This window comes from Podarcis tiliguerta (genome assembly GCF_965153285.1).
Source record: "Podarcis tiliguerta genome assembly, chromosome: 13".
Taxonomy (NCBI): Eukaryota; Metazoa; Chordata; class Lepidosauria; order Squamata; family Lacertidae; genus Podarcis; species Podarcis tiliguerta.
The window spans coordinates 33,207,160-33,226,857 of record NC_139546.1 but is presented as its reverse complement, the minus strand read 5'-3'; the positions used below and the strand labels follow the sequence as shown (position 1 = coordinate 33,226,857).

The following is a 19,698-nucleotide window of genomic DNA, read 5'->3' as shown; positions in this document are numbered from 1 at the left end:
ATGTTTATTTGTTTTCCTGCTATCTGCCCGAGCTGCAACAAGACATGTCTCTCCCATATCGGTCTCTACAGCCGCAGCAGGCGCAGTAAATTTCCAACAATATGTCTTCACCCCCAAAAGGCACACTTCTTCATTGTCTCCCGAGACAGACTGGTGTCAATAACATGTTATTAGGTTGGTTTGTATATTGTGTGCACTCCGCTTAGAAATATAAAAAAAATTAGGCACCAGGCAAAAACGGTCCTCTTCTCCCAGACCTTTGGCTAATTAAACAATCTATGGCCTTTTAAACTGTGAGCTATTGTTTTTGCTTGCTACATTATGTATTTTTTTAATACAGTTGTACCTTGGTTTTGGAACAGCTTAGTTCCTCAATGTTTTGGCTCCCAAATGCCGGAAACCCAGAAGCGACTGTTCCAGTTTGCAAACTATTTTTGGAAGCTGAATGTCTGACGGGCTTCATGCAACCAATCAGAAGCCAGACTTTGGTTTCCAAATGTTTTGGAAGTCAAATGGACTTCTGGAACGGATTCCTTTCGATTTCCAAAGTACGACTGAATTGTAAACTGCCCTGTGCTCGGATGAAGGGTGGCATAGAAATTTAAAGCAGTTTATAAATACTTTTAATTACATAAATAACACATGCCCTCTCTGTGTATCCCCACCACACTACTTGTTTGGTTAGGCAGAGAAAGAGTGACTTGCACAGTGTCACCAGTAAGCTTTGCACGTGAGCAGGAATTTGAACTCGCATCTCCAACACTCTTTAACTCCTACATTATTGTGGCTTTCTTGTTTGTTAGCTACCCCGACGACAAAGATTAAAAACCTTACTTAAAATATGTTTCATTCTGTACAAATATGTATACACTGGGGAAGAGATTTTAGAGCTAGAAGAGTCTCTGGGTGTCCTCTAGTCCAGCTGTGCTCAGTGTGGGAATCTTACAACTTCAGCATTCCTGACAGATGGGTGTCCACCTTCTACTTAAATATTTCCAATAAAAGACACCACTACCTCCTCAGGCAGCATTTCCCACTGTCAAAAAGCTCTTCCCATTAGGAAGCTTTCTGATAATGTTCTGAACCAAAATCTGCACCCTTGCTACTTCCACTCACTACTTCTAGCCACTGTCTCAACAAATCCCCCAAACATATCAGCCCGTACCATAATTGGTATATCTTTGAAAAAGGGCAACAACAGAGCAATAATTGAAATATGACTGGTTTATTGATTGAGCTTGAGACAGAAATTGATCACTGTGCAAAATTATTATCCTTGCCCCTTTCTGAATTGAGAGTGCATCTCACCCTAACAATCGTCATTCCCTCCTTCCGTATTTATCTATAGTTATTAATGCACTTATGCAGCTGCACATCCCATTTCTGCAGGATCTTCTAAATATTCCTCCTCTGCTCCGCCTGCCCAACACAAGGATGTGCTGTGTGACCTATTTTATGCAACATTCACATGTTTCCCCCTTACGAACTGCAGAACATGATTTCCCATCCATCTGCGATTGTGTGCTCTGATTAAGCCCCCCCACTGCTGTGCAACGTGGGATAAAAGTAGATTCCCATTCAGGCTCAGTTAAAATAAAATGCTCTCCAAAATCAAAACAGACGAGGAAATTAATGCCAAAAGCCGACACCTCAATTCCACGTGCCTCCTTTCTCCTCTTTTGACAGCCAGAGGAGGAGGGCATAAGCACATGCATCCCAGTGTCTTTCCCTCCTCCATACTGGGAAATGTACTATTCAGAAACAAGCATGTGGCAAGTCAAGGCATCTGTTGGTCCCTCTGGGAAGTGGGCCTCAAGGGAGGCGACAGAAATGATTGTGGATAGGGATAGCAACAGCACCTGAAAGCGAGATGCCCAACGTGTCAGCTACACAAGCAACTCCCATAGCAAACTCACGGTGCTCCGGCTTGCTCTGCATTTAGAGGGAGGAAGGAGGAGAGAGAATACATATATATATATATTAGACAGTGATCCTCTGCTATGTCTTCTGAAAATGGGAGGTACTATTCCTAGTCACTGTAACCTTTCTTTTGAGCTTCCCAGGCACCTGCTTCCTGCTTCCCTCCCCCATGTGTCTTCTGCAACACAAAAAGGCTTTGCTGGAGCAGGGGAAGGGGAAAGAGGAAGGAGGTGTTTACACACACACACACCTCTAACTGGTTAAAAGAGGTCCACTTGCTTGTTCCTTGCTCCCTCCTAATAAGGGAACTGGCCTCATGCTCATCTCTCTGAGTGATATGCCTTTCTCTACCCCCCTCAGTCATGTGACTGAAGTCTCACCCTCCTGGGTGCCCCATTAACATTCTTCCCCATTGGGCCACCATCTCCCCCCACCCCCGCCAAGCTCACCTTTTCACTGATGCAGTGGAAAGTGTTCACGTAACCAGCTCCTCCCAGTAATCCCTCGTAGAGTACCAGAGCAAAAACTATGTAGATGCTGGGTAGAAACATTTTGGACACAGCGACCGAGAGGAACACCATGTTCAGGCACTAGTTGGAGAGGGAAAGAAAGAGATAGCATGTCAAGACCTTGACAAGTGGAGGAGAAAACAATAAGGCTGTTCTGTTGTGGGAAAACGAGCAAAAGGTGGCAGTGATGGGTCATAAGCAGGACAGGAAAACATTACAAGGGTAAAGGTAAAGGGACCCCTAACCATTAGGTCCAGTCGTGGCCGACTCTGGGGTTGCGGCGCTCATCTCGCTTTATTGGCCAAGGGAGCCGGCGTACAGCTTCCGGGTCATGTGGCCAGCATGACTAAGCCACTTCTGGCGAACCAGAGCAGCGCATGGAAACTCCATTTACCTTCCCACCGGAGCGGTACCTATTTATCTACTTGCACTTGACGTGCTTTCGAACTGCTAGGTCGGCAGGAGCAGGGACCGAGCAACGGGAGCTCACCCTGTCGCTGAGATTCGAACCACTGACCTTCTGATTGGCAAGTCCTAGGCTCTGTGGTTTAACCCATAGCGCCACCCGCGTCCCACATTACAAGGGTAGGAGACTTCAAAACAGACCAAAATAAGAGACTCAGCACTGCTCTACGGACATTAGCCTGCTCCTTCCTGCTGCTCAGGCAGTTCTTAAAGGCACAACAGGAGACTAGGGCAGCCTATCCAGAAGGACAATTTGCAGTGCAATAAATGTGTGGTCATGCTCCAAAAGGTTCACAGAAGTCTAGTTTCTCTTGCTTCTAAAGTAGGTGGGACAAACTGATGGAGTCTCCTCCCAGTTGGTGGAATCTCCTCCCACTGAAGCAGACCAAACACCAAGTCATTTGCATAGCCCCACCTATGAAGCAGGTGGGAGGAGTGACCCCATTCCTCCACCTCAGAAGCAAAACACAAAGGCCCAAGTTCAGTCCCTGGCATCCCCAGCTGAAAGGAGCTCAGATAGCAAGGCTTCCCTGCAGACTCTACAAAACTGGGCTAGATAGACCAAGGACGTGACTCCGTATAAGACAACCTCATTCGTTCACTGGCAGAGAAGGATCACAATACTTGGATTGCAACATCAGCATTATAACAGAAATGGGGGGATGAACATGTCTCGGAAGAGCAGAAAGGAATCATTCATGCAGGTGCCTCTTGGCGAGGGGAATGTTTTACCTGTAACACTGCAAGGAGCCATATGTGCCGAATCCGTATGCAGCTGGCGGAGGAACGAGAGACAAAGACCCCAGCCTGGTAGAGCATCTGGTACCTATAGGAGGCGGGGGAGGGGGGAATCAGGAGTTTTAGCTCCCAGCACTTTTCTAGTCTAAACTACCAACCCAAGCCAGACTGAGGTTCCAAAATCCCATCTCGTCTCACCTCCCAACCTTTCACTCACCAACGATATTGTTGCGCGTGAGTAAATGGCGCTTTATGGAAGTACAGCAGTTCAAACTGAGGAAGGAGAAGACAAAAGGGGGGGGGGGAAGGACCATTAATGGCGATGGATCAGAAGATTTAGCTCCACCTCCCTGGTAAAGAAGTCTCCACCCATCCCCAACTTTCACACTACTCACCAGGCCCTGGTTGATGAAGTATTCAGCAAAATACACAACAGCCAAAGGGATGAGGTATTTTAAGAGTCCCTAGCAACAGAGAAGGCACATGTTAGTGCATCATGAGAAAGCCATGAAACCATGAGTCAATCAGAGGTACAGTGGTGCCTCGCAAGACGAAAAGAATCCGTTCCGTGAGTCTCTTCGTCTTGCGAAGCAAGCCCGTTAGCGGATTAGCGCTATTAGCAGTTTATCGGCTATTAAAGGCTTAAGGGATTAGCGGATTAGCTGCTAAAAGGCTATTAGCAGCTTACTGCCTTAGAAAAAGGGGGTGGGGAGCGAAAAAATATCGCAGGAACTCGCAAGACATTTTCATCTTCGAAGTAAGCCCATAGCAAATTCATTTTGCGAAGCACCTCCAAAACGGAAAACCCTTTCGTCTAGCGGGTTTTCCATCTTGCGAGGCATTCGTCTTGCGGGGCACCACTGTATATGGTCGCCTTGAGTAATGCAGGCTTCACAAACAGCACCCTTTACTACTGGGGTCACATTTGCACCATACATTTAAAGAAGAATCCTGGAAACTGTGGTTTGTTAAGGGTGCTGGGAAGGTGAGGGGTAAACTCACAATGAGGTTTTTTACATCTGGGATTAGTGAGAAGGGCTTCCAGATAAATTCCATGAAGAACCGAGACCTGGCCTTTGTTTAGCAATTGAATAGCATTCTCCCCGCATCCATTTTACGCATTATTCACCCTGATATCCTCTAGAATAGGGACATATTTACACGCAAACTTATACTGATACGATCTGTGATATGGACACCTTTAAACATGTGCTCCGAAATATCCTACGCCCTCTCTCATATTAAAAACCAAAAAACCACATGCTGAGCCTGATTCTTACCTTGACCACCTGCCCCTTTTCTTGCAGGCTGAGCTGAGGGCTTTGTGTCTCTGGAGGAAGAAAAGGACGGTTGAAACGAGACAGCATAAAACAACCTTATTGGAAGAATTGTGAAAAAATTCTGTACCAAGGACATTACATGTGCCAAGGACATTACATGAAGAGTTACAGCAATATCTGTGAGCAACTCTCTCTTGTGCTTGGCGTGAGCACAGTGCATCATGGGTAAAGAAGCTGTGACAGCATTCCTTCCCAGGAATAAAGTCTTAAGATAAACAAGGTGCATTGCGGGTATAAATACTTAACCTGTCCCTTATATGCAACAGGTGGCACCACAGGAAGGTGAACCCGCCAGTAAAGGGATTGCTTACTGTTTTGGAGTGTAGCTTTATTCTCAAGGAGCGGCTGCTGAGTTGAGGAAGGAGAACGTCGAGACTTCTGTGGATGCTTGCCCCAGCCGCAGCGAGGGGCCCCGGGGGGTGGAGCCAGCACAAAAGAATAACTATAGAGAAAGCGGGGAGGAAGATGGTCAAGGAGCCCAGGGCCTTGAATGATCATTTAAACTTCTACTGCTATAAGCAGATAGCTAATATGAGAGAGTTAGTCCTCACCTGGCCTGCATGATGACCGGAACAATGGTCATGAGGAGGAGGGTGTGCTGGGGGCTCAAGCCTGCCTCTGTCAGTCCAAGGTATGAAAGCGCCCCTAGCAGGCCAGCCCCACCTGTTCCAGAAGACCAGGCAGACACCACGGCACTGAGAGGGGTGGGAAGAGAAGCAGAAAGAACATGAGTCATAATGGGGGTGATTTCTGGGTACCAGAAAGCACCCACAGACCTAGCGTCATTACCTAATTGACAAATCCTGCACAAATTTATTCTACTCACGCTTCAAACCAAACACTGGCCCACCTGTCAATCTTGCCCCTCCCCTCATACATCAGGCCTTTCTGATTTTTATTATCATTATCAGATAGGTATGCATGTTTGTTTAGTTAAATATATATCCACCCTTCACTGTGAAAACGAAACAAAAACAAAAAAACAGGCCAACAAAGTATCTTTTTCTAAAGTTGCTATGGGTGGTACAAAGCAACTAAGCTGGAAGGTTGTGGAGCCTGTTTCTTCAAATCAAAGGCAAAACAAAGATGCTTTGAAACAGAACCTGTGGCTGTAAAAAAATGTTATATCTGCCTTCCTCTTTCAAAGCTGTTCCCTATGGCTGGAAGGAAGGCCTTGTGGGTTGGGGAAGCTGTGGTTTTTCTATATGTTGTTGGACTCGGACTCCCGTCAACCCAGGCAGCATGGTCAATGGTCAGGGATGATGAGAACTGTAGTCCATCAACATCTGGAGGGCCACAGGTTCCCCGTCCCTAATCTAAAGAAACAGACCGCACCCATTGAGCAAGTAATGCATCCGACCCCACTACCAAATCTCCATCCTGCAGCCACTGTGTCCTTTTAGTTACCTGTCGAAGAAAGACGTGAGCGCAAGGAATGTTATTTCACCCAGGCCAGATGAAATACTGGCCAGCACGACACCTGCAGCAATTAGAAGGTGGAGAAAGACCCAGTCAATACAAAACATGCTGATGCTTCCCTCTTCTTTTCTGTTGGCCCTCACCGCCGGAGCGCGCTATTAAGAGGCAGCGATTCTAAAGCACGAGATCATATATGCTCAAGTCACAGCTTGAAATATATGGGTGGTGCAATATAAAACTCGTAAGCCTCATCCTCCCCACAATTTTGGTAAAATAGTGCCTTCGAAGCATGAGAAAGAACAGCTGCCAAGAGGCTGTAACAATAAATAAGAAGGGGCCAAGCTCCCTGGGTCTTCCCGCAATAATTTGAGGACTGCCTGCCTGCCCCCCCACCCCGCCAACCCCATCTCCTGTGAAGATGCTTCTTACCTGCAAGGCTTTGGACTGTGCATGTGGAGAAGGCCACCACCAGAAAACTGCCCCAGGCCGTGATGACGCAGATGATGACACGCAAGCTGTGAGAGGTGCGGTGAGGGAAGGGGGGGTGAGATATAAGATGGGCAAATGGATGAGGCCTGAACTAACCATAAAGCCTCTTGCCATAGCTGTCAACCTTTCTTTGTGGGAAATTCCCTTATTCCAGCGCCGTTTCCCGCTGCTTCCCACAGCTATCCTGGATTGTTAGATATCCCGTAGACTGTCCCTGGGACAGGTGAGGCTGCTGATCCCTTATTTTCAAATCTGAAAGTTGACAGCTATGCCTCTTGCCCATATGTCACATACAAAGACAACCCCTCGTGACTACCAGGGCTGTTTATACCCGATACCTTTAAAGCACATTCATAGCTCATTCTTTCTTCAAATAATTCTGGGCTCTGTGGTTTGACCCTCATAGTTAGAATTCCCAGCAACTCTTGGCTTGGATATTACTTCACAATAACAAGGCAAGATATTTTTCTGTATACGTTAACAGAAAGGCCGCAAGTACATAATGTAATTTAACATCTTATCTTTTCCATGGATTATACGATTTTGTTCCAAATACACTTTGCCAAATTGTATGTCCATCGCACATGCAATTAAGTTCCCATTTCCGTCTTGCGTTACGAGGGAATTTGGTATCTACCCGGACGACGTTTCCAGCGATCTGAGCCAACTCACCCATATGGGAGCAAGTGGATACAAAAAGGTGCGCTGAATTTGATGAGAAGGGTGGGCAGGATGTCAGCCAACAGCACGGCCTGTAGGGGGCAGCAAAGAGATGGGAGTGAGCCAGTAGGTGGTGCCACACTCAAACCTGCCCCTGTCATCTCCCCGTACACGACACTTACCCCCGTGGAGATGGCATTGCAGTCGTAACGAGAAGCGTTTTCAGGAACGCTGGGGGGAGTCTGAGGGAGCAATTGGGTACAAGAGGTTAAATGTAGGAGAGAATAATTTCATCAGCCATCATTTCACCATCTGTTTTCCAATATTTTCCTCATTCCAGTATGGAAGTATAACTTATTCAATCGGGCATTCCATGGACTCAAGACCCACTTTGGGGTTCCATACTTGGGTCACAATCCCAATCAGGGCTGCAGTGTGAGGGGAGGCAGGGTTTAATCCATGGATGGGAACCTGTGGCCTTCCAGATGCTGTTGGACTCCAACTCCCAGCAGCCCCAGACACCATGGTCACTGGAGGGTCACAGGTTCCTCAACCCAGCTTTAACCCTTCTCTCCCTTGCCATTTTCTTGATTTTTAGAATAGGGGCAAATATCAGCTTTGGGGGGGGGGGGTGGAACGGGGAGAGGGGGGAAATATTAGGGGGCCCCTGGAGCTGCTTTTTGCAAAGAAAGATACATGACCAGTCTGAAGTCTGAAGGATTCAAAAAATGCAGTTAGAAGTCATGTCTAGTTTGACCTTTGCAGATTTTCAGACACTTTTTATTAAGCTTTTAGTCCAACTTTCCATCAATGGGTAGTTTAGAGACAGTGTAACATGGTTTTACCCTCCCCCCCCCCCCAATTTATCTCCACAGCAACTCTGGGAGGTAGGTTAGGCTGACTAACTCCAGATCACCCAGTGAGCTTCATAGCTGTGTGGAAATATAAACCCAGATCTCCCTGGTCCTATTCTAAACACTACAATATTAGCACCACTAAACGGCATTGTCAAACATACTGCTCAAATTTATGACCAATATCAGCAACCAGCATGGCTGGTTTGTATAGGGCTCCCTGGTCATGTTGCAAGGCCCAGGAGGAGAGTGCCATTACGTACTGCTGCCATCTTAGTTAGCACTGGGTAATGTCACAATCTTTTCAATTAGTGCAAATGCTCACTAGCAGCGTAAGGGCATGCCAATGCCTTCTTTGCCGTGTACAATATCTTACTAGTCCACTAATTTACAGAGAAAATCTGTTTGTGGTCAGATCCAACACTCTGAGATGTTTGCCTTCACATTTGCCTGAAATTTCCCCTCTGCTTAGAGTAGTTTGATCTTAAGATGCCTTTGAAATATCCAAAGGCCCTGGCTAATCAAGTGCTAGAGCCAGCCTTAGTGGAGTGCCAATCCAAATAATCCTTTTTCATCTTTCGTACACACATGTGATGCAACCTCTGCCACAGTCCACAGTCCTTTGCATGTGTAGGCTCTAATGCACCAGATCTGGCACACAGGTGTTTTTCTATTCATCTCTCTCATCCAGGCTCAGATACTTTCTCTCGCTTTCTCCTGCACCCAGTACAATCTGTTTCTTGCTCTGTTTTATACACAAACACTCAAGTACTCCTCTCCTTTGAATACTCACTGGTTCAGTCCCATTGCCTGCTGGCACCTTCTGATGGCTGAGAATATCATGGGCAGCACTCAGCATTACCACATAGGCAAAGTTGTTGCAGAGTCCCAGCAACCTGTGGAGGGGAAAGCAGGCAAGTCAGAGCACCCAAAAATGCAAGACAGGAGAGTCAGGGTTATCATATCATTTCTTTCATTTCTATACTGCCTTTTTTCCAGGCCAGAGTTCAAGGGGGCATATATAAGGTTCCCTGCTCCCAAGCAACCTCCCATCCAGATTCAGTTCTGCCTAGCTTCAGCAAGGTTGCTGCATCGTGCCTTTAGACCATGGGTAAGCAAACTAAGGCCCGGGGCCCAGATCCAGCCCAATCGCCTTCTAAATCCGGTCTGTGGACGGTCCAAGAATCAGCATGTTTTTACATGAGCAGAATGTGTCCTTTCATTTAAAATGCATCTCTGGGTTATTTGTGGGGCCTGCCTGGTGTTTTTACATGAGTAGAATGTGTGCTTTTATTTAAAATGAATCTCTGGGTTATTTGCGGGGCATAGGAATTAATTCATCCCCCCCCCAAAAAAATATATAGTCTCCCTCCCCCCACAAGGTCTGAGGGACAGTGGACCGGCCCCCTGCTGAAAAAGTTTCTGACTCCTACTTTCAACTATAGTCCCTTTTGAAAGCCCAGAATGGCATCCCCACACCCTCAGTTCCCCAGGGGTGTGTGTGAGAGTTTGTACAAATCCGGCTACAGCAAGCCCCACACAGCCCTCCAGTATGTTGCAATATGCTCAGATGTGGAGGATGCAACAAGGGAGGAGATCAAAAGAAAAGGAAATCTGATCCGTTTAGTGTCAACAGAGCATACAGAAAAAAGCACCAAAGCATAGAAAGAGAAACCTGACTTTAATCGAGCTGTCATTGTGCAAGAAATAACGCCACAGAGAAGCTGCATTAAATAAAATAAGAAAGGAGGTTCTGCTTTTGTTCATGCTACGTAGCCTAGAAAAACTGTGGAAATAAAGCAAAGGGTGCCTCACCAGAAGCCCACGTTGTTCCTCCACTGGCTACAGGCATCCAGGGTGGTCTCAGGCTCGGCAGAGGGTGAGGCATCTTCATCGTCCCCTGTTTTTTGAGGGGGTGGAAGAGAATCAGAGTCAGAGAAGAAAACGGGGGGGGGGGGTGTTGAATGGGAAGGGGGGATGAGAGATGGGAGCAAAGAAGACTCACCTTCAGAATCACTCGGGATGTGATGCCACAGACTCCCAGCAGGTCCCATGGCAGGCAGGGCAGAATGGGGTAGTGGGGGCGACTACCTATAACAAAAATGGGGGGGGGGCATAGATAAAAACAGAAACCATAGCTGCCCTAGAAACTTCTTAACTACACTGAGATATCCTCTCCCTCTTGCACACACCAGTCTCTCTTTCTGTACCTTTAAGAAATCGGAGCCTTAAACCATCACCGCGTAGCTTTAGGCCATCACCGCCCCTCTCAGTATATCTAGGCGTAACAGATCCAAGAAGCTTCCTCTTAAGCGGCTGTCATGTGAAGCTGAAGTTGCCGCCTGACTTTGCTTCCGGGTTTGATGCCATTTCCTGCTCCCAGTGCCCTCACTTGTGTGTCCTGCCGATAAAGCCATCCATTGACGCAAGCACACGCTGGCAAACAAGCCGGTGTAATGAAGCTAGATTTGCCCTCAATATACATGGCTGCTTTACAACAACAATCTCCTCTCCCGGGGAGCGTGATTGTCAGAAATTTATTGCAATAACGCTATTCATCGGGTAGCTGCAGATGAGTATGAACAGGTTCGGTAATGATCTCTTTCAGCTTCTGCCTTCTGGAAGAAGGTACAGGTTATAAAGACTAGGACTAGCCGCCTGAGAAACAGTTTTTATCCAAATGCGATTTTGGTTTTAAACGCAGTGTAAAGTAGTCTCTGTGGGAGTATATTGTATTTAATTATGGGGTATCAGAGTTTTAAGGGGGTTAACCAGGCTGGGATAGTTGGGATAGCAGGCTTGTTGGTTTTAAAATGTCTGATGTAGATTTTTTCAATTTCGTTATTCTGTATGGGACAACGACAATAAAGATTATCGTATTGTATCGTTTTGTTATCATTTTAAATTAGGCATTCTACACGAGCTCTGTTAAAAGCATGCATGTTTTTAATGGAGTGACCAATTGCGGAGTTTTGCCATGTATTTTATTTTGAAACATTTGCATCCCTCTATCCTGACCATTCAAAACACTTGAATTACAGTAGAATGTATATATTTAAAATTATAGCAGAAACCACAGCACCAGAGAAAAATCACAAAGTAAACCGGAAACAAAACAGACTCCTTAGTACCTTCCAGAACAGAAACATTTTAAAAAGTAAGTAAAAGCGTGGGGGGCCCAGTCATCCCAAGTAGGGTTGCCAACTTTGTTCTGACAAAATACAGGACAGGATGGCGGGCGGGTGGGCAGGGGGAGTTGGGGAAATTTTGTTTTTAATCTGGTGCTGAAATTACTTCAGAACAACCCTTTACAATATATTGCAGCCAAACCTGATGGCCCCTCTGGAATTTGTCACATACACATGAATTTATAAATCTGTCTGTGCTTTGCTACCCTGAGCTTAAATACATGACCTTTCATGCACATGCAATTCATGCAGACCAGGGCAAAAAATAAATAAATAGGGGGGCATATTCTGATGAGGGAGCGAGCTTTGCTCCACATGGTAAATTTCTGAAAGAGAGAACAAATATTATCCCCTACTATGTTCAGAATTTGGGTTTTTGGTTGCTCTCTGAGAGACAGCGCGGCATTCCCAGACTACAGCTCTGTGGATCTCTGTACCACCCATATTTTTCCAGATCAACTGCAAGGGAAGTCCCACTTTTTTAATTTAGATGCTGGAATCCTTCCTGCATTCCTAAAGAAAATGGCCCTTTGCAAGTTGTTTAAAGATTCTGGATTGAAGAAGTCTTCTCTTGAAGGATCTTTATATTGTGCAAACCAACAATGAGTTTGATTTTAAGGACGCCGTTTACAGAGCTTCCTTGATCTGTGACCTCTCTCTCTGCACTCAGGCCAGAGGAAATAGATGTTATTCTTAACGGGTTCCTCTCAGGAAACACAACCCTGCAGAAGACATATGCGAGTGATTTGGAGCTGTAACTGTTAGTACTCTTCAGGCATTCTAGGCTGCACACCCACCGTACATTTAAAGCGCATGACTCCCCCAATAATTCTTGGAACTGTAGTTTACCCCTCACCAAGCTACAATTCCCAGCACCCTTAGCAAACTACAATTCCCTGGATTCTTTGGAGAAAGTCGTGTGCATTAAAAGTGTGCTGTGTGTATGTAGCCCAAGCTTCACGCAATGTCCAGCTGTGGAGGCAGAGCATAGTCATTGTGGCTAGTAGCCTTTGATCGCCTTATCCTGCATTTTGAAACATGGAATCATAGAACTGGAAGGGACCCAAGGGTCATCCAGTCCAACCCCCTGCAATACAGGAATCTCAGCTAAAGCATCCATGACAGATGGCCATCCAACCTCTGCTTAAAAACCTCCAAGGAAGGAGAGTATACCACCGCCCTAGGGGAGACGGCTCTTACTGTCAGAGTTTTTCTGCCTGTTTAGTCAGAATCTCCTTTCTTGAAACTTGAAGTCATTGGTTCGAGTCCGACCCTCCAGAGCAGGAGAAAAGAAGCTTGCTCTGTCTTCCATGTGACATCCCTTAAGATATTTGAAGATGGCTATCATATTTCCTCTCAGTCTCTTATTTTCCATTTATTTGTCTAATCCTATGTTGGAGCCATATTTCTGAGGAAATAACCGAAGGTCACTTCCAGGTGAGCTATTTATGGAGCATTCTGTTTGCACAAAGACTGAGCATTCGCTCCGATTCCTTTGGAGGGAGATTATACAGTGTTGCATCAAGCAAGTTTTAATCCCACACTTTTGAGTGCATTTCCCCATCACCTTCCTTTTTGATTGGCGGAGCGGATGAGCTTCTTGAGAAAGAGCGTTAGCTCAACTTTAATCACGCAACCTGAATTTGCCGGTATGGGATTAAATCCCACCTGCAAAACAGCAACAGTCTGGAAGCTGCCTGATTTCCCATTCATTTCTTTCTTACCTAGAAATGTAGATGCCTCACCTGGGGCTGCATACACACCATACATTTAAAGCACACACACACATACACACCCCACATCTCCTGGGAACTGTAGCTTGCTGAGGACTGTAGCTGTGCGAGGATAAAGCTACAGCTTTAAATGTACGGGGTGTGTGCAGGCCTACTGAATTTGGCTGCTATGGCCTTGGATCATTCTGTCATCATTTGGCATTTGGGAACTGATTTGTTAATGCTCCTTCAGTTGGTTGGTTTCTCTCTCTCTCTCTCTCTCTCTCTCTCTCTCTCTCTCTCTCCCTCTCCCTCCCTCCCTCCCTTCAAACCTCCTGAATTTTTATGATTGTAACAATGGCTACCTACCTTAAAGGTATTTTTTCTGGGATGGGAAGGCATGATCGTAATGGTCTAATAAACAGATGAGTGAATAAATAGCAGCCTTACTTGTAATCGTGTTAATGGCCCGCTAATCTCTGCTCTATTTTGTAATTAATCAGAACCCCACCCTGAAATTTGCTGTGGGTTGTTCCACAAGTTGGGAAAGAACCTGGGTGTGTTTTGGTCAAAGTTCATTGCACAGGGTTCAGGTCAAGTTGCCACTAAATTGTCAAGAGAGCGAGCGAATCTTTCTCTTTTTTAGAAGGGTTGATATGTGGGTGAAAGTAAAAAAGGGAGGGTTAATGAACAAGATGGACTGAATTTTCCAACTATGGTTCTGCACTCCCCTGAGCTGGAGGCTGATTTAGTCGGCATTTGACACTGACTGTCTCTCAACGCTTCTTGTTTCCATCAAGTTTGTGGTGTGCTGCTTTTAACAGTTGTGCAAAGCCAGAACGGACTGTGGCAATGAGTTGCAAAGGGGAGGAGGAGGATGTGGTCAGAAGCTTTGACGGCGGCGTTACTTCCCTCCCTGGGGAGAAAGGAGAAGCTGCTGTACCTCCTCTCCACCTGACCCAGATGTCCGATGGAGCACCTTCAACGGCTGCTGGGGACCCTGCAACGGGCTCTGGTAAAGAAACCCCCTTTTGTCGTCAGCCAAGCTGGGGTGGTCTCCAGGGCCCATGACTTACGTGGAGGGAGGTGGGTGCGTCTGCTGGCTTGCTCAACAGACCGTCTGCATTCAGTGTCTCCCTTGTTCCACCCCATCTTCAGGATTATGTTTCGTCCTTCACCACTTACCTGCTTGGAGATGAAACTTACCCAGGAGCAGAAGAGTCAGGACATAGAAGGGATAGGAGCAGCCGAGGCAGCAGCCATGACGGGGAAGTGGAGACAGCACACTCTGGGTAATGAAGCCGCTGGCTGAGGTGGGAGTGGGGGAGCTATTTATGCTTGGAGCTTTCTACGTCTTGAGTGGAAGGGTCTCCACAGCAGCTGGATTCACCCTTTCCCCCTCTTCCCTGCAGGGACATTCCTCCAAGGAGACATCTGGAGGTCTTTGAAGGTTCGCTCACCGCAGAGGTAGGTGCTGGAAAAGAGGAGGCGGGGAAAGAGTCATTGAAGCTCCGCCTCTCCTTTACAATGGTCCTTCCTTTTTCAGATAACCCCAGCCAACCAGGAAATCCAGGCAGCATCAGAAGCAGCAGATCACGATGCTCAGGCGACAGAGTCTGTTCACAAACCTTCCAAGTTCCCCAACAGATCTGAGGGACAGAAAAAGGCTGAGGAAAAGCTCTCAGGTGATGGAAAATTCTAGAATGTGCCAAAGTCACACTGTGGAGGGCCCGATGGGTGTTTCTAGGAGGCATGGGTTGCTACCTGGTTTGATTTAGCTTGGAGTCTCCATCCTAAACATAAATGTGTGGGAAGCGATTGTGGTTGCTCAGTCTTGAGGATAAAACTGTCTGCATATGAGCAGAGAAACCTCCATCTTTCCCATTGACACATTCCTGGGCTAATTTATGCCATTTGAATAAGGTTCCAGAACTGGGACTACTGAGCCATGGCTCATCCTGGAAAGAGAAATCAATATATTTATATTGGGCACTGTGCATGCACTCATGTTTCTCTGCTCTTGTTTTTATTGATAGTGACCCTGAACGTTTAACGGTCCTGTATAACTTCAGATTTTTTGGTGCTTTGTTACTGGGGATGATGTTTTATTCTAAGATCTTGCACGATGATGATGATGATGTTATTTGTTAGCCTTGTTGCAGTTTACAAGAAAGTACGATAATAAAAATATTTTACAATAAGAAAACATCCTTAATTTCAGGGTGGAACAATAATATAGGAATGTGTATATTTGTGGGGAGAAACCAATATCTTTAGGTTCTGGGGTGCTCAAATGCAGAGCTGAAGAGACCAAGATCTGTGTGACCACAGTATGAGTGTAGGACCCAGGAAAGAGCCCCTTCAGCAGTAGCTCCTAGTATTTGTAACTCCATCATAACTGAGGCCATTAAGATTCCTCTTTTCTGGTGGGTGTTCATAGGAGGAGAGACCTGAATGCTATTAGCAATTGTGATTCAGTGATAACTGCTACGTGTTTTTGAAAGATCCTGGTTCATCAGTTGTATGCATTTTTATCTATTTGCTTTGTTGTAAGCTGCCCTGTGGCTTATGCAAAGGGAGCTATATACCGTATTTTTCGCTCTATAAGACGCACCAGACCACAAGGCGCACCTAGTTTTTGGAGGAGGAAAACAAGAAAAAAAATATTCTGAATCTCAGAAACCAGAACAACAAGAGGGATCACTGTGCAGTGAAAGCAGCAATCCCTCTTGCTGTTCTGGCTTCTGGAATAGCTGTGCAGCCTGCATTAGCTCCATAAGACGCACACACATTTCCCCTTACTTTTTAGGAGGGAAAAAGTGAGTCTTATAGAGCAAAAAATACAGTAATTCAAATACATAATCCAAATACATAAATACTGTAAATGTGACCTTCCTAATTTCTCCCCCACAGAATCCTCTCAATTCCCAGCTGATGCTCCAAAGTCAAGCCCCACAGCAGCTGCGATCAGCAGCATCAGACAGAAAGATGTGGAGGGGCCAACTGCTACTGAGGGACTCCATCAGCAGGAGCTAGAAGGAACCAGCTGGATAGGAGGAGTTCAGCAGCAGGGGGCACTAGAGGAAGAGGCAGATACAGAACAGCATCAGCATGGGGAAGCAGAGAAGCCCGAAGGCAAACAGCCAGAGGAACAAGGGCAGGGAGAAGAGACTTCAGAAGAGAGGGAGGAAAAACAAGTGGGAACTGTGTGGTATGGCGGGATCCAGCAAACTGCACCAGATTGGGCACTATCTGTGGGAGAAGAGCAGAGAGGGATGGTGAGGGCTGTGGGGTTTCAGCTCAGTGGGGGGGTGGAGGAGGAGGTCAAGATGGTGGAGAGACAGCAGCTAGAGGCTGAGAGACAACAGGAAAACGAAGTAGAGATGGAAAAGGACCTGCTGGAGGAAACCAATATGGTGGTTGCAAAGGAAGGAATTCCACAAGCAGTGCCAGGCAGGGCAGAGACTGAAGAAGACCGGGAGGAGATGCTCAGAGGAGAAGCTGAAGCTGGGAGAAGCCATCTGTGGGAGCCAAAGGAGGAAGTAGAAGGCACAAGAGAGACTGATTGTGGTCAGGAAAAGGAACTGGGAGAAACTTTCTGGTATAAGGGGATTCAGGAAAGGGTACCAGACTGGCCACAGTTTGTGGAGGTACAACAGCGAGGGCTGGAGGAGGCAACCAAGATGGCAGAAGATGAGCAGCTGGAGGTCGAGCAGGAACACAAAGAAGATCCAGAGGCAGAAAGGCAGGAGGGAGAGACATGGGCTGTGGGATTTCACCACAGGGGGTTGGAGAAGGAGGAAGAAGAGGTCAAGATGGCAAATGGTCAACAGCTGGAGGTCAAGCAGGAACAGGAAGAAGAACCAGAAGTGGAAGAGAACCTGCAGGAGGAGTTAGATATAGCCGAAGAAGAAGAAATTCAGCAAACAATGCTGGGCACTGCAGAAACTGAGGGAGGGCAGGAGGAGGAGCTAGACGAGGAAGAAGAGGCAGGGAGATGCCACCAGTGGGAGCCAAGGGAAACTGCTGTGATTTTGGAAGGGCAGGATGGGGAGCCAAAGGGAATAGCAGAGAACAGGGGTGGTCAGTGGGAAGAAGTGGCAGGTGCAGAAGAGACAGAAGGGGTCCAGCAGAGGGAGGAAGAGGAACCTGTGAGAAAGGAGGCAGCAGCAGAAGAAGTGGAACTCACAGGAGAAGAATGGCTGGAGGAGAGTGACCAGGAGGCTGAATCAGAGAGGCCGGCAGAAGCTAGTGGTCTTCTTGACAAAGAGGTGCTGGAAGCAGCTGGAGTCCAGACAAAGCAAACAGAAGAGATGGAAAGTGGCCGGCAGCAAGAACCCATGGTGTGCACTTCCTCCATCGCTGGGACGTTCCCAGTTAAGGTAAGCAAAACTAAAATAAAAATGGAGCATGATGGGAGTCAGGACTCTGGAGTTAACCAATTCACTTCTCCTGTGCAGGTCGCGGCCTTGGATTCAAGTCACCAAATGGAGCGGGTGCTGCTTCGCCGCAAGAGCTCTATCCGGAGGGCGCCCAGCACAAAGAGACAGCCAGTGGAGACCCAGCCAGAGACGATAAGCGTAGCTGAGGAAGTTCCAGCTCAACCACAAACACCACGCAGGCAGAACCCAAGGCTTTCTGGGTAAATATGAATATCCTATCACCACCACCCCAGGAGTTAACCTCGGAGTTTTGCCTCACTCTGCTCATTCATTCTCTTTGCCTCCCCAGGTTTGGGCCTATGCACCCCAACATGATGGCTGAACTTCAGACCCGCCTTCGCAAGCCCCAGTGACCCAAGGGTTGATTTCTGCATTATATTTGAGCTTTCACTGGACGTAAAAACCGCCTCTGGAAATCTAGGGGCAGTTTAGCACTCATTTCCATGTTAATTGCTTTCGGGGTGGGGGATATCCATTTGCAACCCTGTTAATGCAGAAAATTGTGGGAGATGAGTGACAAAATTGGGGGTACTCTACCGGCATACAGTTCTCTCGTGCCATTTCCATGCGTGAATCATGGGGGGACAGAAGTGCGCAGGTGCGGAAAGGGTGGGGAAGCGGCCTCATGTCCAATGACATTTGTTGTATCACACCTCACCCACTGGTGTGAGAAAGAATTAGTGCAGCATGCCAGCGTATTGCTCGAAAAACTACAGCAGTGTGAAAGCAACGTTAGAAAACAGGGCTAGTGCTAGTGTTATAATTAGGAAAACCACCACAAAATTCTCATGTCTGAACTTACCCCCGTGATAGGCTAAGGCATAGGGTGTGTGTGTTGGGGGAGCAAGACTAGAAAATGGGGCTAATGATACTGGTTGCCATTCCTATCAATGGCTCCTTCTGCATTAGAGCCTTGTAGCGCTGCTGAGGCACTGCTTTCCCACAATAATCTGGAAGTGGAATTAACACTCCGCGTAATACTTCATATAGCTCTTTCCTCCCTAAAAATTCCTTCCTGCTCAATCCATTAAGACAGGGATAGCCAACGTGGTGCCCTCCAGATGTCAATGGATAACAGATCCTGTCCCCCTTGACCACTTGCTATGTTGGCTGGGTCAGATCGCATTTGTAATCCAGTAGCATGCAGTGGACATCACTGGCTACCCCTGTGACAGTATCTACATCAGAAGCTCTATCGAGGGTGCCACCACTTTCAAATGTGAGAGAGCCTTTTCAGTGGTTGTGTCCTCCCGACTTTTAAAATATTTTTTTGTAACTAAGTGAAGAGGATGTTTTTCTTTCTGGCTTTTTACCGATAGCTTTAGTTCATTTAGCTAAATTTAGTTAATGTAGTTCATTTATTCACGTTTAATTGTTATTTCTACTTTTGTTTTTAGTTGCGGTTTTCACCGTCAGATGTGCAGTTTCTGGCTGGTTTAAAATGTCAAAATGTTGGTATTAAAAATTGTTTAATTGCACTGTTTTTTGCCGTGTTTCAAAAGCTTCCGTTGAGATGTAGACAAGAAATCTTTCAAATGAATCAATAAATCCATGTCAGTGGTTGTCATACTGTTTCACAGGGAGCTTATAGGCAGCCGAGCTAAAACGACTTGCCTGCTGCTGCCAGTCTTCCATTACAACATGCAGCTACTGGAGAGTTTGGTAGTGTACATTGTTCACCTAAGGCAACAGTGAGATACATTAGCCAGGCCAGTACCAGTCAGGAACGGTGCGTGCTCCCTAGAAAATACCCAGAATCCTCTGTAACAAACAGTTACACTCACTCCAGTTCTCTGAGCAGTGAGAAGCTCTGGGGGTTTGATTTCCTTTGGAAAGAGGTTACTGGAGTGACTTATTGATGCTTTGTAATAATTATGTTCATTTATACACACACACACAAATTTTAAGCCAAAGTTCACAGGGCGGTCCACAATATAAAAATACAAAATGAAAACACACAGT

The 19,698-nt window shown here is 46.5% G+C and overlaps 2 protein-coding genes across 5 annotated transcripts; one reads left to right on the top strand and one right to left on the bottom strand.

Annotated features, from left to right (window-relative positions):
• Nucleotides 1-1,209: 1,209 nt before the first annotated feature.
• CLN3 (CLN3 lysosomal/endosomal transmembrane protein, battenin) lies at nt 1,210-14,634 on the bottom strand. The gene is made up of 17 exons (XM_083411464.1): nt 14,501-14,634; nt 10,605-10,795; nt 10,400-10,485; nt 10,210-10,294; nt 9,188-9,290; nt 7,723-7,782; nt 7,553-7,632; nt 6,821-6,906; nt 6,380-6,452; nt 5,524-5,667; nt 5,284-5,414; nt 4,913-4,962; nt 4,028-4,096; nt 3,850-3,905; nt 3,627-3,720; nt 2,370-2,510; nt 1,210-1,932 (listed from the first exon to the last, which is right to left on the bottom strand). Exons 3-17 carry the CDS (start codon nt 10,446-10,448, stop codon nt 1,813-1,815), a joined length of 1,341 nt encoding a protein of 446 aa, XP_083267590.1. The 5' UTR covers nt 10,449-10,485; nt 10,605-10,795; nt 14,501-14,634; the 3' UTR covers nt 1,210-1,812.
• Nucleotides 10,812-19,214, top strand: APOBR (apolipoprotein B receptor). 4 transcript variants are annotated; one of them, XM_083411410.1, is made up of 8 exons: nt 10,812-11,551; nt 14,119-14,309; nt 14,453-14,586; nt 14,707-14,761; nt 14,841-14,979; nt 16,208-17,676; nt 17,755-17,936; nt 18,026-19,214. In XM_083411410.1, the coding sequence occupies exons 2-8, from the start codon at nt 14,265-14,267 to the stop codon at nt 18,087-18,089; spliced, it is 2,088 nt and encodes a 695-aa protein (XP_083267536.1). In that variant the 5' UTR covers nt 10,812-11,551; nt 14,119-14,264; the 3' UTR covers nt 18,090-19,214. The 4 variants fall into 4 exon arrangements, with proteins under 4 accessions (XP_083267536.1, XP_083267535.1, XP_083267534.1 ...); XM_083411409.1 differs by having other exon boundaries at nt 14,095-14,309; XM_083411408.1 differs by having other exon boundaries at nt 10,812-13,019.
• Nucleotides 19,215-19,698: the final 484 nt, after the last annotated feature.

Coding starts and splice junctions, on each gene's coding strand:
- CLN3 (XM_083411464.1), bottom strand. CDS start 10,448: ATGGGACCTGCTGGGAGTCTGTGGCATCACATCCCGAGTGATTCTGAA. Junction 10,295..10,399: donor CATCCCGAGTGATTCTGAAG/GTGAGTCTTCTT, acceptor CTCAAAAAACAG/GGGACGATGAAGATGCCTCA. Junction 3,906..4,027: donor ACTTCATCAACCAGGGCCTG/GTGAGTAGTGTG, acceptor CTCCTTCCTCAG/TTTGAACTGCTGTACTTCCA.
- APOBR (XM_083411410.1), top strand. CDS start 14,265: ATGGAGCACCTTCAACGGCTGCTGGGGACCCTGCAACGGGCTCTG. Junction 14,310..14,452: donor GGACCCTGCAACGGGCTCTG/GTAAAGAAACCC, acceptor CCCCATCTTCAG/GATTATGTTTCGTCCTTCAC. Junction 14,587..14,706: donor GTGGAGACAGCACACTCTGG/GTAATGAAGCCG, acceptor TCTTCCCTGCAG/GGACATTCCTCCAAGGAGAC.